This window comes from Rhinoraja longicauda, chromosome 22 (assembly GCF_053455715.1).
Source record: "Rhinoraja longicauda isolate Sanriku21f chromosome 22, sRhiLon1.1, whole genome shotgun sequence".
Taxonomy (NCBI): Eukaryota; Metazoa; Chordata; class Chondrichthyes; order Rajiformes; family Arhynchobatidae; genus Rhinoraja; species Rhinoraja longicauda.
The window spans coordinates 22,770,900-22,789,484 of record NC_135974.1 but is presented as its reverse complement, the minus strand read 5'-3'; the positions used below and the strand labels follow the sequence as shown (position 1 = coordinate 22,789,484).

Here is an 18,585-nt window from a genome sequence, read left to right as displayed (position 1 = left end):
GTCTCTCACCTCTATGCCCGTCTCTGTCTTGCTGCTGGTCTCTGTCCCTCTGGGTGTGTGGGTGGGGGGAGGGGGGGGTGAGGGATTGTGTCTCCTCGGGGTTGGAGGTCGGGTGGTGACACGCCGGCTGCCCATTGGTCCGCGCAGCCCCGCCAACACATTCAAACCGCGGCGGTTGTGAGGGGCGCGCGCAACACTGCGCCCCTCAATGGGATGCTGATTTGAAGCATTTAGCGTGGGACCCTCGAAAGTGCGGGGTCTGTAGGAAATGCTACATTTGCTACTATGTTAATCCGGCAATGAACCTGGTACATTAAAATGCCACAGCACAAAATCAAGATACCCTCAAAGAATTAATGCATTAGACCAACATGGTTTACCTGGTTACAACAAAATGTGTCTGAAAATTTGCTACTCAGATTATTCACATCAATGTGAAAGAATTTATTATAGCATTTTATTGTCAGGAAAGGCACAGTTCATTTGAACTCATATTGAATTACCTGTCAGTCTTGTTTCAATTTTGCCATTTTTTAAATCTTTTGATGGTCGTAATGTGTAGCTGAAACATTTAGTAAGGCTTTGTATTTTGTACTTAAAAGTAAAATATTAAATTGCTCAATCAAGAAGATATTCTCTGAATTCTGAATAGATATACATTAAGTGTAAATTAGTAACCACTTTCATCAGTTTTAAGGACCCTTGGTATTCCTACCCGTGTGGTCACCAACTTTGACTCTGCTCATGATGCTGATGCAAACCTGACCATTGATAACTACTATAATGTTGATGGGGACAACATAGGAGGGTCATCTGATAGTATTTGGTAAGTTAAAACAGATATGAATATTGAGACCGAATAATGATTTGTTATCATATGCCTTTGGGATAACACTGCAGCACTAATTGTAGAAATGTTTACTGCAACAATCTCTAAAGCCATGTGAAAATTGGTGAAATTTACAAGGAATGCTTGGTAGCCGGTAATTAAATACAGAGTCAGAAGAAAAACCAAAGGGCAGGAAGAGATGAAATTAAAATGGAAGAAGCATTAGAGAGAAGTAGAATAATAGCAGATTCGCGCTGTGCTGGGAAATACTTTGGCGGACGTTGAGAGAACAATTTGGTAATAGTAAGTATTTTAGTACAACTGAAAAATAATTTGCAGTTGATTTTCAAGAAGTTAATGTATAGTTGATGTAAATTATGCTGTTATATGCAATGAGGAACTAAAGTACCACCTGCAAGTGTACCGTTACTCACATTAGCTGAAGCAATCACTTATGAATATTAGAAAAATGGTGTAGGATGAAACTTTAATATGGGAAGAATGTGTGTATTGCATGTAAAACTTTCAATGTATTGTATTTCAATGTATTTATTGGTAGTTTGGACACACCTACTTATTTGTTTTGAGTGACTAACTACTTAAACATAATGTTGGGTGCAACAAAACATGCTCATTGAAGAAAGATTCTGACCCAAAATGCTGCCTATTCATGTCCTTCAGAGATGCTGTCTGTCCCGATGAGTTCTATGTTCTATGCAAGATTCCAGCATCCGCTGTTCATTGTACCTTTATTCGTACCAATTACTTAAATTCATCAACGGAGGCTTAATGATAACTTATTTTGGAATGTGAACATTGGCCAGTTGAGGCTGGTGTTGTGACAGCTCGAGCCAATATTAGTAATTGGTGTGAAGTTCAAGTTAAATATCTTGATGTATTGAATAGAATTTCAAACTGAGGTTCGGACAAGTGGTGATCAGTAAATCACAGTATTGTTGACCTATTAGCCAATTTGCTCTGTGGGTGAAGAAAAATAAACATTTTTTGCAAAGATATTCCTTTTAGAGACATTCCTGTGTGCCAGTACGTGTGAATGTGCCTGAAAGTGTGTTTATTTATGCATGAGACTTCCACAATAATTGATATTTGTGAGAAGTGTTTTTAAGTATATTAGTATTTGCATGACATGTCTGGCAGTGTCACTGATTGCAGTCTGCTACCTTGAACTTCCCTGTATTTATTCTGCTTCTGCAATGTAAGAGATTTAAAAAACCTTAATTATTGTTTTTTTTCACCTAATGTTCTGTTATGTTTCTGTAATCTAAGACTCATTATTGGTGTTATTTCAGGAATTTTCACGTTTGGAATGAGTGCTGGATGGCCCGAGGTGATTTAGATCCAGGATATCATGGGTGGCAAGTTGTGGATGCAACACCACAGGAGGAAAGTGAAGGTAATGACTGCATTTGAATTCAGGCATATTGTATGCATTATGAAAGAAGCAATGACAGGGTAGGAACATAGGGATGGAAACAGGCCACAACATCCCTGCAGTCCATTCCACCATTCACACATCCAGATTCAGGAACAGTTTCTTCCCAGCTGTTATCAGGTAACTGAACCACCCTACCACAACCAGAGAGCAGTTCCGAACTCATGGATTTCACTAACTTCACCACCAATTTCCATCCTGCGCTCAAATTCACGGACCATCTCCGACACCTCCCTCCCCTTTAAAACCCCCATGAACTTATTGGAGAACCTCTGACTGTCTTTGATTGGACTTTACTGGCTTTATCTTGCACTAAACATTATTCATGTTATCCCCTGTACCATGTATCTGTAAACTGAATGGCTCGATGGAATCATGTATTCTTTTCACTGACTGGTCAGCACGCAACAAAAGCTTTTTTCACTGTCGTTCGATACACGTGACAATAAAAGAAATAGTATTTGGTTCACCATCTGACTCTCAAATAGTTCCTATTGTTATCCATTACGAAAAAATCAAGCAGGTGTGTTCATTTAAATACTTGAGTGTGATGTTAGGCCATCTGCTATCCTGGAAAGACCACATTGAATCTGTCTGCAAAAGGACAAAACAAAGAATTTATTTTCTCCGCTGCCTTAGGTCCTTTGGGGCAAGTAGCCAAATTCTTCTTTTGTTCCTTACTTCTGTGATTATGAGTGTTCTTCTGTATTGTAATATTACATGGTACCAGTGTTTGTCCACCACTTTAAAGTCAAAACTGCTCGACCAAATGAAAATCTGCTCAAAGATCATCGGTCAACCCCTTGAGAAATTCTATGAATCAGCCTACCACAATAATTAGCCAAGGTTGGCCAACAACATTGTCTCTGACCCCGACCATGTCCTGAACAGTGAATACAAATTGTTACCAGCAAATCGGAGGTACAGGGTACCAAGATTTAATAAGGTTAGACTGAAGTTCTTTTGTGCACCAGTCAATCCTAAAACTAAACATAGAACTTAATCCCAGATCAAATGCACGTTGAAGGGTCTTGAATGTGTCGTCATTGGTGATTGTAATGTTATGGTGAATATATGTATCCTCATTTCTTGTCTTACATTCTTTGTCTTTGTTGATGTTGCAAGTGGAGCTGCTGAGATGCAAGAAAATTTTTAGACTTGATCTGACAATAAAGTATTATCGTTATCGTCAAACTAAATTAAACTAAACATTCATTAGATCTCGGTTTATCTGGATCTATATGCAGTTAGATCTTTCATTCTCCTTCCCAACAAAAACTTTTAAATATCGATTTTGAAATATCCAATTGGCCTAATCTCACTTGCTCCTTATGTGAAGCAGCTACATGTTTTCAAGACCCTTCACATGAAGAATTTCTCCAGATGTTTCCCGATAATGGTTTATCCATAATTTTAAGGGAATGCCCCCTAGTTGGGCTTCTTTCCAGAGGAAACATTATTCCATATTTAGCCTATTAAATCCTTTAATCATCTTAAATATCTGATTTTGCTCATCCTTCGTCTTCTACACTTGTGGGAACAATCTAATCTAAAGAACCTATCCTCATACTTTGAGCCTTTCAGCACGTGTCATTTTTGAAATGCATTTCCATGGATGTCAGGGGTTATGGGGAGAAAGCAAGAGAAAGGGTTGAGAGGGAAAGATAGATCAGCTATCATTTAATGCGGAGTAGATTTGATGGGGCGAATGGCCTAATTCTGCTCCTGGAACATATCAACTTATGAATTGAATTGATTATAAAGATAAAAATAAAATGCAATGGCCAAACACAGAGATGAATTGAAATGTGAAAATGCGCTAAATGATCAATCAAGTGAGCAAAGTCTTTGAAATTGGTCCCCAGAAATCCAAACACTGCCTGCTATGCAGTCATTTTGTTTAGAAGGTGAAGTCTCATGCATTGCTGTGAAATTTCATGAGTTTGCATTACATGAAATGCAATTTGATTGCAAACTATTGCAAAAGTCCTTCCTATCCCCTGTTATATCCTAAGCAGATAAAGAATGGAATCCAGGGAGATCTTACTATCTGAAGAATAGTGATTATTATCAGTTGAAAAAAATTGTCTCCAGACTATTGTATATATAGTTCCAACTTCAGCAGATGTATAATTCCCTCTGCAAAATGTCAGAGCCAGTTGGCCTATTTCTGTATAATATGCAAACAGAGAAACATGCCTTTCAGTTAACTGTTTAAATATTAAATTTACATAACTATAATTTATTCAAATTCTCAATAATTTGTTCACATTTTCAGATACTTACCGCTGTGGTCCTGCTTCGCTGACAGCCATCAAACAAGGAGACATGGGCTTTAAGTATGATGTCCCATTTGTTTTCGCTGAAGTGAATGCAAACTGTGTGAATTGGCTGCTGTTTGCTGATGGAACAAAGTTGCAGGTGGATGTTGACGTTTCACGCGTTGGTCACTATGTGAGCACCAAGAAGTGTGGAAAGGATGAACGTGAGGATATCACAGACTTGTACAAATATTCCGATGGTAAGAAGAAATGAATAATAAGCACAAAGTAAAAAGAGGCACTCTCAAAATTGTTATAAAACTTTCGGGGCAGCACGGTGGCACAGCGGTAGAGTTGCTGCCTTACTGCACCAGAGACCCGGGTTCGATCCTGACTATGAGTGCTGTCTGTATGGAATTTGTATGTTCCCCCCATGACCTGTGTGGGTTTTCTCTGGGATCTCCGGTTTCTACCCACACTCCAAAGACACACAAGTTTGCAGGTGGATAGTGTGTAGGATAGAGTTAGTGTGCAGGGATCGCTGGTCAGCATGGATTCGGCATGCCGAAGGGCCTGTTTCAGCGGTGTGTCTTTAAACTAACCTAAATTAAATTAGGACAGTGCTGCACAGAAATAGGCCCTTCAGCCCACAATGTCTAAGCAAAACATGATGCAAGGTTAAACTAATCTCTTCTTCCTGCATGTGGTCCATATATCTGCATTACCTGTATATCCACATGCCTCACCTAAAAGCCTTTTAAATACCACTATCATATCTGCGTCCACTTTCACCTTTGACAGCAGGATCTAGGCAACCACAACTCTGTTTAAAAACCATGCCGAGACAATTCCTTTAAATTTTACCTTTCTCATCATAAAGCTATGCTTTCTAGTCTCTCTGAGCACCTCACCTACATCATCTAACTCCAAGCACGAATTTCTATCTTTATCTTTGAGTGGTCCTATCTTTAGATTTTTTTTAGATTTAGATTTAGAGATACAGCGCGGAAACAGGCCCTTCGGCCCATCGAGTCCGCGCCGCCCAGCGATCCCCGCACATTAACACTATCCTACACACACTAGGGACAATTTTTACATTTACCCAGTCAATTAACCTACATACCTGCACTTCTTTGGAGGGTGGGAGGAAACCGAAGATCTCGGAGAAAACCCACGCAGGTCACGGGGAGAACGTACAACCTCCGTACAGACGGCGCCCGTAGTCAGGATCGAACCTGAGTCTCCGGCGCTGCATTCACTGTAAGGCAGCAACTCTACCGCTACGCCACCGTGCCGCCTTCTCCCTGGTTACCCTCTTGTTTTTAATGTACATACATAGAGCCTTAGGATTTTCTTTAATACTACTTGCTAATTACATTACACCACCCCTTTTGGTCCATCCTATTGCCTGGTTGCTTTATAGTTCTCAAAGGGCCTGTCTGATTTAATCTTCCTAAACTTTACATAGGCTTCCTTTCTCTTCTGAACCAAATCTGGTCATCCAAGGTTCCCTTACCTTGCCATCCTTACCCCTCCTCCTTACTGGCATATGTCGGTCCTCAACTTTGATCATCTTGGCTTGAACGGTACCCACAAGTCAGATGCGGACTTACCCAACAGCAACTGCTCCCAATTTACTCCCCCTGCCTCTGCCTACTGCTGCTGTGATGTGCATTGCTCCAACTTAGTACACTGTCTTAAGGTCCAGACTTATCTTTATTCATAACAATATTAAAGCTTTGGAGTTGTGACCTCTCTTCCACTGAAACACCAGTTACCTGACCAAGCTCATGTCCAGTACAAGGTCCAGTATGGTCTCTCCTCAAGTTGGACTATACACATACTGGATACATCAACCAAATTCAGCCCTCACTAAGCCTTTTGCACTGAGAAAGTACCAGTCAATAATGGGGACCTTAAAGTTGCCCGGTACAACAACCCTGTTTGCATCTTTCCACAATTCGCCTAGATATATGTTCCTCTATCTCCTGCTGGTGAATGGGAGGCACATAGTATCATCCCACTATAGTGATTCACCTTTAGAAACATAGAAACATAGAAAATAGGTGCAGGAGTAGGCCATTCGGCCCTTCGAGCCTGCACCGCCATTCAATATGATCATGGCTGATCATCCAGCTCAGTAACCTGTACCTGCCTTCTCTCCATACCCCCTGATCCCTTTAGCAAAAAGGGCCACATCTAACTCCCTCTTAAATATAGCCAATGAACTGGCCTCAACTACCTTCTGTGGCAGAGAATTCCACAGACTCACCACTCTCTGTGTGAAGAAATGTTTTCTCATCTCGTCTCATCTCATCTTTGAGCTCTACCCATATGGCCACAGTGGATGAACCCTCCAGTATGCCCTCTCTAGGTTCCGCCTTGACATTCTCCCTGATTAATAAAGCAGTTCCTCCACCTCTTTTATCTCCGTCTCTATCACATCTGAAACATCGAACCCCAGGAAACTTTGAGTTGCCAGTTCTGTCTTTCGTTGATTTGAGTTTGTTGCAGATGGTCACAGATTTTCTACTTTATCGGAGAGCTCTGTCACTCATTTTCAAAGTGATGAATCTACCCAAACCAATCGGGATTTCTGATAAAACAAACTTAGATGACAAAAATTTCACAGACAACGTTCTATTTGTTATGCTGACCATCTAATGAGATTCTGTCAATGATCAGTTTTAAGGTTTTGTGTGAATTTTAAAAAAGGGTAATCTTAACACAAATGTTTAAAGTAGCGCATGTAGTAAAAATGGATTAATTTAAATAAAAGTTTGAAACTGCCATAAGTATAAAATGGTTAAACCACAGTAAAACATTTTTTGTTAGTTGACAGTGATCATAAAGTTATTTAATTCTAAAAATAAGAACATAATGCAATGGTTCTTAACTGTGCGGACAATTCTGTGATCAAAATGTGAATCATGTTCTAAGGCTTACAATTTTAAGTCACTTATTTTAATTGCCAATGGTACTGGCTGTGTCAGAGCACAATTATGAAATTGAAGACAGTAAGCATTCTTGTCATGAACAATAGCATACGTTTGTTTTGTTTAATTCCCAGGTTCCACTGAGGAAGAAGAAATTTTTAAAAAGGCAGACATGATAATAAAGTCTCCGGCAGAAAAGAAGACATTACAAGTACATCTGAAGGTTTCCCGACCTGTTTACGTCGGACGCACAGTTGCAGTCTCCGTGGTCATTTGCAACACGTCTAAAGAGGATAAAGCCTGCACGGTCAAAGTTTGGGCTAAGAAAAGAATGTACCATGGAACTATATTGAACGAAATCATCAAGAAATTTAAAAAAGACATCACCATTCCCGCTAATGGAGGTAACACAAAGCCTATTTATACAATTTATTATTAGCATTAGTCATTTTAAGAAGTGCTAGGATTAATTGCCAAATCATCAGTAATTTAGTTTGAGGGGGTGGGTGGGTGCTGAATTATTTGAATAAAATAATTAATTGAATTCTAAACTGCCTGACCCAATGGATATTTGGTTTTGCATAAAACCATTCGAAATAGTGAAGACTTCCTTATTGCTTTTGGAAACATTCACCACAACTTCATATTAGCTAGACATCTATTTCATAACCTCTTGAGACTATTGGTATTTGTAGTATCACTGCCTTGATCACATGCCTGACAAGTAGACACAACACTTATCAGAGACTTGATCAGAGGTGATAAGGAAATATGATTTAGCTGGTATTAATTTAAGATGGAGGTTTTGTGATTTATGCTCTCTTAAAATCTATAGTTAGATATTGTTTCTATTGATATATTGTCAGATGACATATGATCATTAAGTATGTATCAATTGTTGTTTCATGATATTTCATAGATCAGACCATTCCTTGGGAAGTGTCTCCGAAGGAGTACGGACAATTTCCTGATATGTACAACCTGATGAGGCTGATAGCTTATGTGACTGAAAAATCACCTGAAAACAATGTAGCGAAAATACAAGACTTTTCTCTGCTCCATCCTCGTCTCACAGTTAAGGTATTAATCAGGAATTGTCCACCTCGTTCAATTGTTGTTGAAGAAGTCAAAATGCATTTGATGTTTCTCCTCTTTATTTCCAAACCCAGGTCCGAATCAATGATGGTGTGCTTTATCTGATGAAAACATGAATGCATGATTGTCAAGAAATCAGATCGAATAGCTTAATAGTTATTGCACAAAATATGCAAAAAATATTGTTAAAATGCCATGAAATGTACAACTTGGTTTCCCATTGCTTTGAAGTGTGTAGACCAATAATGAAATAGCATGGACATCAAAGGATGTATATCCTATGGAAAAGAACAGGCAGATGGGCAGAGGGTGTGGGGTGCTCTATTGGCATGGAATGGAATTCATTCTTTGGCAAGAATGACATAGGAGAAGAATATGTAGAAAACCTGTGGGTAGAGTTTTAAAAATTGACAGTAGTTATATACAGGCCTCTGAAAAAGCCAGGATGTGGGGTACAAATTACCCCAGGAGATAGAAAAGGAATGTAAGAACGGCAATGTTACAGTGGTCATGGGGATTTCAATATGCGGGTAAATTGGGAAAATCAGGTTGGTACTGTGTCCCAAGAGAAGGAATTTTGTAGAATGCCTATGAGATGGCCTTTGAAAGCAGCTCATAGTTGAACTCATTTGGGAAAAGGCTATTCTGGATTTGCTGTTTTGTAATGAACTAGATTTCATTAGGGAGCTATAGGTGACAGAACCTCTAGGAGGCAGTGATCATAATATGATAGAATTTAACCTGCAGTTGAGTGGGAGAAGCTGAAATTGGATGAATTGGTAACTAAAGTGTCATAAGGGAAAAACCGGCTAAAGTTGATGTGAAATGAGAATGAGGGAACCATGGCTGACAAAGGAAGTCAAAGACAGCATAAAAACAAAAGGGAAGGAATATAATATGGCAAAGATTAGCTGAAAGCTAGAGGATTGAAAAGCTATTAAAAACTAACAGAAGGGAACTTAGAACGCAATAAGAGGAGAAAGGATGAAATTTGAAGGTAAGTTAGACAATAATATAAAAGAGGATATTCAGTTTTTTCAGATACATACAGAATAATTGAGGGGCAAGAGTGGACACTGAACCGCTGGAAGTGATGCAGGAGTAATAATAATGGGGAACAAAGAAATGGTAGTGAATTAATATGTTTTTGTGTCAGACTTCACAGTGGTAGACTCCAGAAATTCAGGAGAGTCAGGGGGCATTAGTGAGGGCAGTCGCTATTACTAAGGAGAAGAAGCTTGGGAAGCTGAAAGGTTCGAATAAGTCACCTGGACCAGATGGACCACACTCCAGGTTTCTGAGATTATGGAGGCATTAGTAGTGATCTTTCTAGAATCAATAGAGTAAGAAATTATAAGCCTGTTAGCCTGACTTCAGTGGTTGGCAAGATTTTAAAGTCCATCAGTAAGGATGAGGTTACGAGGTACATAGAAGCGCATGATAAAATAGACTGACATCAGCATGGTTTTGTTTAGGGGAGATCTTGCCCGACAAACCTGTTGGAATTATTTGAGGAGGTAACAAGCAGGATGGCCTTTGATAAGGTGCCGTGAGTGTGGATGCTTAACAAGATAAGACCCCAAGGTATTAGAGACAATAGACATTAATAGAGACAAATAACATTAATAGACAATAGACAATAGACAATAGGTGCAGGAGGAGGCCATTCGGCCCTTCGAGCCAGCACCGCCATTCAATGTGATGATGGCTGATCATTCTCAATCAGTACCCCGTTCCTGCCTTCTCCCCATACCCCCTGACTCTGCTATCCTTAAGAGCTCTATCCAGCTCTCTCTTGAATGCATTCAGAGAATTGGCCTCCACTGCCTTCTGAGGCAGAGAATTCCACAGATTCACAACTCTCTGACTGAAAAAGTTTTTCCTCATCTCAGTTCTAAATGGCCTACCCCTTATTCTTAAACTGTGGCCCCTTGCTCTGGACTCCCCCAACATTGGGAACATGTTTCCTGCCTCTAACGTGTCCAACCCCTTAATAATCTTATACGTTTCGATAAGATCTCCTCTCATCCTTCTAAATTCCATTGTATACAAGCCTAGTCGCTCCAGTCTTTCAACATATGATAGTCCCCCCATTCCGGGAATTAACCTAGTAAACCTACGCTGCACGCCCTCAATAGCAAGAATATCCTTCCTCAAATTTGGAGACCAAAACTGCACACAGTACTCCAGGTGCGGTCTCACTAGGGCCCTGTACAACTGCAGAAGGACCTCTTTGCTCCTATACTCAACTCCTCTTGTTATGAAGACCAACATTCCTTTGGCCTTCATAAGACTAGCTACAACCATTAAAAAAAAATCTGATAATTATGATTACTGTTTCAGGTAGCCAACATATGGTAATAATGTTTTTCAATGGTTACTAGCCAGCTATCCTTTTCCGACATGCTCCTGATATCTGAATTGAAAGGGCAACATCTAAAACTACACGCATTGCTTTTATATATTGCTTTTAGTCCATTGATGTCCATTTTGTTGTAAATTGAGTCATGGGCAAACGACACCCGTGAAACGTTTTGACGAATTGTTATGTTGCATGTCACTTACAATCTTAAAAATTGATTTGCTCCATCAGATGCAGAATTTTAATGCTTATGTGAATGAAAAAGTGCATGTCGAGATCAGCTTTCAGAACCCTTTCGCTCAGACCCTGAAGGACTGTTTTATAACCCTTGAGGGAAACGGTCTGATTAAAGATCAAACAAAAATAGGGTAAGTTTGCATTTTGAAGATGGCAAAAAAGGACATATATGTAACATCTGGCTACTAATAATCATTTTATTAGACGTTAAAGTAATTGAGGATAACAGAAAGTGGATATTAAGTTTTGAGATTTCACATTTTTCGACTACGATGGTTGAATGTAAGATTCTCAAAGGTGCTTAGCTGGATAGAATCTCTGCAATACTGAACTTGGGTCTCTGAGTCAGCTAAATGTCAGCCTGAAGACTCCAGTCTTCACAGGCTACACTATCACAACTGTCACATGTAGTAGCACAGATGAGGAAATATGGGTATGAGGGAATTAATGATGACTGTAGCATTTCTCCCTTCTTGCCTGCCCTGCGACTGAAATGATTCCCTGGTTTACAAAAAGAAACACAAAGTGTTGGAGTTATTCAGCGGGTCAGGTAGCATCTGTGGATGACATGGATAGGTGACAAGAGTCAAGAGTGTTTTTTATTGTCATATGTCTCGAAACAATGAAATTCTTACTTACAGCAGCACAACAGATATGTAAACGTAATACTGTGTAAACACCATAATAGACACCATAATAACCATAATTAGAAACATAGTAAACCATAAACCATAAACACCATAATAAACAACAAAATGTTTTATATATATATACTTTATGTACATACGCACACGCACACACACACACACACACACACACACACACACACACACACACACACACACACACACACACATACACAAACACACACACAATAATAGTGCAAAGACAAAAGCAATCCCCCAAGTCTATATAGCTTGGAGTTTATTTGGAGGTGGTAGTGTTTAGTAGCCTGATGGTTGTAGGGAAGAAGCTACTCCTGAATCTGGACGTTATAGTTTTCAGACTCCTATACCTTCTTCTTGATGGCAGGAGTGAAATGAGAGTGTGGCCAGGGTGGCGTTGGGTCTCTAATGATGCTGGCTGCCTTTTTGAGGCGGCGGCTCCTGTAGACCCCTTCGATGGACCCATGATGGACTGGGCAGTGTTCATCACTTTTTGAAATCTCCTTTGTTCCTGGTTGTTTGACTTGCTGAACTAGGTCATTATGCAACCAGTCAATATGCTCTGCACTGTTCCCATGTAGAACTTCAAGAGAGTATTTGTTGACATACCAAATCTCAAATTTCTAAGGAAGTAGAGGCGATGATGGATTTTCTCTATGATTGGGTCAGGGGCCTTCTTTAGAGTACCTGCTCCCTCGTTCCTCTGTTTTATTTCCTCATGCCCTCTCAAGTTCTTCTAATGTTGCATTGGTATCGTAATAATGGTAACACTGCAGGGTTCTGTTTTGCAAAAACAGATGACCTTTTGATTGAAGGAATTTAATGGGGACAGAGCAAGCGGGAATCCTGTCCTGTTGGAAATATGCTGGAAAGACAATAATTGAGCTAACATGTTTAAAATGTTCTGAATATACTGTACTGTACCAGTACATGACTTTCCTTTCTCGTCACTACTCCCTAGTTCAGTGATGAACCTGATAAAATGTGGCAAAATAAAACATTGGAACTTTTAACTGTGCAAAACTTTAGAGGTGCTAATGGTTAGGTGCTTATCGATATCAACACACTTCTGATTCATGCATACACTAACTCCATGCAATATAAAGAACAAAGGCTCCATAACCAAATGGCGTACCATGGTTTTAGAAAGTGAAGGTCTTCCTTCGTACATCAACTACATTAACAGAAGCTTTTTGAATGGACAACTAATATAATGAATTGTCCTGTCAAAAATGTAATTGGATAAAGATGGATTGTTGCAATAGATGGAGAGTCAGAGAGGAAATGTGAGATTAGAGTCATGGCCAGTGCTTTTGCTTGATGCTTTTCATCCATAGCATTACGTTGTTCCTTTAAGTATTCAAACTCGTGTAGGAGAAAATAAGAAGCGGTTATTAACAATGGTTGGCCATGCACACATTTAAGAAAGGATTCATCTTTTTTCCCTTATCTTTCTTAGGCTTGACAATGTAGCGCCAAATGCTCATGCCAAAGTGACGGCTGATTTTACTCCAATGAAGAAAGGGAAAAAAAAGTTACTGGTAGATTTCGACTGCAACTTAATGCAGAACGTGAAAGGATCTCTAAATATTGAGGTCCAAAGTAAGAAATGATGAAAAGATCTCAAAACCTTTTGCTTTATTATGTGAATTTCTGGGATGTTCACATGTTAGTCAGTTTACATTTAAGTATATTGGTTATAATTACAATTTTTGATCAGTTTTGACTGCTTTGGTGAATGGTTTCAAGTTCATGGGACGGTTGTATTGGAATTTGCTTGAAAGATGTCCAGCTTTCATATAGGGTATAGAGAGATTGAAGCAATACAAATAGTAGTTCACAACATAAGGTCATAGGGTCATACATGATAGGAGCAGAATGAGGCCATTCGGCCCATCTCGTCTACACCATTCAATCATGGTTGATCTATCTCTCCCTCCTAACACCATTCTCCTGCCTTCTCCCCATTACCGCTGGCACCCGTACTAATCCAGAAACATGAATTCTAAAATCAGTTATCGCATTTGATTCATCAAGTGGCCATAAAAGTTCAATTTAAAGTAGAGCAATGAGAAGTTTTCCATGCATACCTGACCAAAATCATTTCTCGTACAGCATCACAGACAATAACATGCCAATTATATTCATTGTTGCCTGCAGGACACCACTATGAGGTAACTTATATCTTTGATTGAACTGGTTTTAGATTTTTGAAGGTGTGAAAGGAAATATTCTGTTTATACTCTTTGAGGTTTGACAATATCACAAGCTAGTTCAAAATTTCTACTATGATAGTCAATATTATTCTTTGCTTTTCCTCTGCCTCCGCATTCATCGCATTTTTGATTCTGAAGTTCTTTAATTAAATGATATTCTGTGCCAGTTTTTTTGGAGCAATGACATCCATTGGACTGAATGGTAGATGAAATTTGGCAATGTATTCTTGCAGAAAATGTAATTCATCTTTGGGCCTTGGTTCTAAACATTTAATCACCCGATAGCAAGAGTTAATCTGCAAATGGGGTATCATCAGTTCATCATATAATGCCTTTGTGATTTCTGTAACTCTGAAATATGTTACAATTTTCATGAAATAATAAAGTTGATTTTGAAATCATTAGCACTGAGAACCATTTTTCTAATTTCTAGATGTCTATTCTGACCTTATACCCCATCAACAACAGTAGGGGGGCAATTCGTTTTGAGTAAACCCTTTTGCTTCTTGTTAAATACTTCCACACCGTGTCGTATGACTGAAATGGCCACCGGGTGGCACCAGCAATGGCTGCCTCGCCAAGAGTCTGTCTGTCCTTTCCTTCTTTGAGTTTTAATTGTATGTGTTAAATGTATGTTTTTACTGTTCTTTAGCTTGTTTTATGTGGGGGGGGGGGGGATCTTTTTCTAATCTCTTACCTCGACAGAGATGCGATTTTTTTTCGTATCGTATCTCCGTCCGCACTGCGGCCTAACATCGTGGAGTTGGCGGCCTTTGCTGGAGACCGATTTTGAGAGCTCCACCGTGGGGAGCCTGCGGACTTTAACTTCGTGGAGCCCGCGATCCCTTTGCCAGGGATCGACCTCAGAGCTCCAACCGTGGGTGCTTGCGGACAACATCACGGAGCTGGTGGTCTCTGGTCAGATGAGTGCAAGGTGTTGCATTTTGAAAAGACGAACCAGGGCTTGGCAGGACTCTGGGGTGTGTTGTAGAGCAGGGAGATCTAGGAATGCAGGTATATGGTTCCTTAAAATTAGGTCACAGGTCGATATGGATTTTGGCACATTGGCCTTCATCAGTGAGGGGTATCGAGTGTAGAAGATGGGATGTGATATTACAGATGTACAAGACATTGGCGAGGCCTGCTTTGGAATATTGTGTTCAGTTTTGTTCACCCTGCTATAGGAAATATGTTGTTAAGAGTGCAGAGAAGATTTATGAGGATATTGCCAGGACTCGAGGGCCTGAGCTATAGTGAGAGGTTGGTCAGGCTAGGAATTTATTCCTAGAAGCACAGGAGGATGAAGGGTTATAGAGGTGTATAAGATCATGACAGGAATCGATAGGATAGATGCACAGTCTTTTACCCAGAGTAGGGGAAATCAAGAACCAGAGTACATTTGTTTAATGGGATAGAGGAAACATCTAATAAAAAACTGAGGGGCAATTGTTCACTTAGAGGATACTGTGTATTGGGAACGAGCTGCCGGAGAGAGTAGTTGAGGCAGGTATAACCACATTTAAAAGACAGTTGGACAGTTTCATAGACAGCAATGGTTTAGAGAGTACAGGCCAAATGTGGGCAGGTGGAACTTACATAGATGGGGGGATCTTGGTCAGCATTGGGCTAGTTGAGCCTAAGGGCCTCTTTTCATGCTGCATGACTCTATGAATGCACGGAGTCTGAAGAAAGGTCCTGACCCAAAACATCACCTATCCATGTTTTTCAGAGATGCTACCTGACTCGCTGAGTTATTCCAACTCATGGTATTTTGTAAGTTGTAATCTGCTGCTTCTACTTGATGCCCACTTGGTGCTGTAGAAACAAAGAAACATAGAAAATAGGTGCAGGTGTAGGCCATTCAGTCACTTGAGCCAGCACCGCCATTCAATATGATCATGGCTAATCACCCAAAATCAGTACCCCGTTCCGGCCTTTTCCTCATAATCACTTGATACCCTTAGCCCTAAGAGCTAAATCTAACTATGAGAAGAAACAGTAACCTCAGTTTCCGCAAATCTTTTGCTTGTAACGTCAAAGGGACCAACTGTCTGCTTGCCGCTTCTTTCTGCACACATATTGCAAAATGTAAGAAGGAAGTGGGCTTTCTATCAATTTCCAGACTGGCAGTCATGTAAAATGAAACTTTTGTGGCTGGGGGTTTTACTTAAAGCATTGTAAACTGGCATTTAGTATGTGAAGCAAAATAAGTTCTACCAAAACAATGGTTAGTCTCCATTGCCTGTTGGGCCTTCCTCATTTACCAAAGGATACAATCTAAAAATTTACAGCGTTGATGTGATAGATGAGGAATTGGATCATTTAAAATTATGCCAAGCATCGATTTGAATTTAAAAAAACATTTTTGACACTTTAATCTGTTCTGAGTTCATTGTCTTACTCTGAAATGTGTAGGAAGGAACTGCAGATGCTGGTTTAAACCGGTTAGACATAAAAAGCTGGAGTAACTCAGTGGGACAGGCAGCATCTCTGAAGAGAAGGAATGGGTCACCCATTCCTTCCCTCCAGAGATGACCGGGCAGACATCCCAGCCAACGACCTGCCATACTGACCGGCCTTGACAGAATATTTAAAGTTACAATTAGATATCCTCTCATTCCCCTAAGCTCGGGAAAGTATTCTATATTTCAAAAGTACATTTTGTTCATAAAAATATACACCGAAATACTATATAAGCAGTTGCATTCATAGTGTCATTAAATTAATACATTATATTTACAAAGAATCAACACCAGTCATGTGACCATTTGAACAAAACACTAACAATGTTTGCGGGCTATTATATGGAACCATGTTCTAAGTCCATTCATAAATTTGCAGATGACACCAATGCAGTGGGTCAGAACTTAAACACTGACAAGAGGTAGAGCAGGAAAGAGAGAGAAAGCTGAGCAACATGGTTTAGTTTAGTTTATTGTCACATGTACCAAGTTACAGTGAAAAGCTTTTTTGTTGAGTGCTAACCAGTCAGCAGAGAGACAATTCAGGTACATGATTGATTACAATCGATCTATTTACAGTGTCTAGATGCATGATAAGGGAATAATGTTTAATGCAAGGTAAAGCAGCAAAGTCCGATCAAGGGTAGTCCGAGGGTCACTAAAGAGGTAGATAGTGACCTCTTTCAGCACTGCTCTGGTTGTGGGAGGATGATTCAGTTGCCTGATAACAGCTGGGAAACTGTCCTCAAATGGTGTAAAAAAAAACAAGCTCTAGCTGACTGTCAGCAAGACGAATGGGGTTATAGAGGCATAGAGTCATAGATTTAGATTTTAGATTTAGAGATACAGCACAGAAACAGGTCTTTCGGCCCACCGGGTCCACGCCGCCCAGCGATCCCCGCACACTAACACTATCCTACACCCACTAGGGACAATTTTTACATTTACCCAGCCAATTAACCTACATACCTGTACGTCTTTGGAGTGTGGGAGGAAACCAAAGATCTCGGAGAAAACCCATGCAGGTCACGGGGAGAACGTACAAACTCCGTACAGACAGCGCCCGTAGTCAGGATCAAACCCGAGTCTCCGGCGCTGCATTCGCTGTAAGGCAGCAACTCTATCGCTGCGCCACCGTGCCGCCAGTGTGATACAGTGATATAGAGTGATACAGTGTGGAATTAGGCCCTTCGGCCCAACTTACCCACACCAGCCAACATGTCCCAGCTACATTGGTCTCACCTGCCTGCGCTTGGTCAATATTCAAGATTCAAGAGATTCAAGATAGCTTTATTTGTCATCCAAATGGGACGAAATTTAGTCACCCACAGTCCAACAACAAAAGCATTAAAATAGGCATTAAAATTACACAACCCCAAAAACACACAAAAAATAAACATCCATCAAAGAAACATCCATCACAGTGAGTCTCCTCCAGTCCTCTCCTCACTGTGATGGAAGGCCACAATGTCTTTTCCCTTCTCCTGCCGTCCTCTCCCGTGGTCAGGTTGTTGTGGTTGCAGGCCGCGGCGGACGGTCCGCAGCGGGCCGAGCCTAAGGCGAGTCGCAGCCGCTCCCGCAGCCTCCGAAGACGGCCGGCACCGCCGATGATAAGTCCGATCCGGGGCGGGCGAACACGCTGCCGCTGTTGCTGCAAGTCGGGGCGGTCGTGGCTCCCGACATTGAAGCCCCCGCCCAGCAGAGAAAAATCCCGCGGCCTATTTTAGGCCACGCCGGACGGTGAAATGTCCGCAACCCAAGCCCCGCGATCCGGGGCGGGCGAACACGCTGCCGCTGCCGGAGCTCCCGATGTCGGCATCCACGCGGCCCGAGCCTAAGGCGAGTCGCAGCCGCTCCCGCAGCCTCCGAAGACGGCCGGATCCGCCGATGGTGAGTCCGATCCGCGGGCTCTGCGAACCAGAGCCCTGGAGGCCGCCAGCTCCAGGCGTTGGGCCGATGGTAGGCCGCAGCAGGAACCGAGACACGGCCCAGAACACAAAGGTCGGGTCTCCGTTCGGAAGGGACACATATTGCAATTTTACAGTTCCCCCCTCCCCCCCACATACACA

The 18,585-nt window shown here is 41.0% G+C and overlaps 1 protein-coding gene across 1 annotated transcript in view; it reads left to right on the top strand.

Moving 5' to 3' along the window:
- LOC144604681 (protein-glutamine gamma-glutamyltransferase E-like) overlaps positions 1–14,397 on the top strand; it is a 30,225-nt gene extending 15,828 nt beyond the window's left edge. Inside the window, exons 7-13 of the mRNA XM_078419326.1 lie at positions 691–826; positions 2,140–2,243; positions 4,561–4,803; positions 7,614–7,883; positions 8,399–8,559; positions 11,168–11,304; positions 13,298–14,397. Of these exons, the coding sequence (XP_078275452.1) occupies positions 691–826; positions 2,140–2,243; positions 4,561–4,803; positions 7,614–7,883; positions 8,399–8,559; positions 11,168–11,304; positions 13,298–13,451 (1,205 nt within the window). The 3' untranslated portion in view covers positions 13,452–14,397. The remainder of the gene's footprint in view (positions 1–690; positions 827–2,139; positions 2,244–4,560; positions 4,804–7,613; positions 7,884–8,398; positions 8,560–11,167; positions 11,305–13,297) is intronic.
- The last annotated feature ends 4,188 nt before the right edge of the window (positions 14,398–18,585 follow it).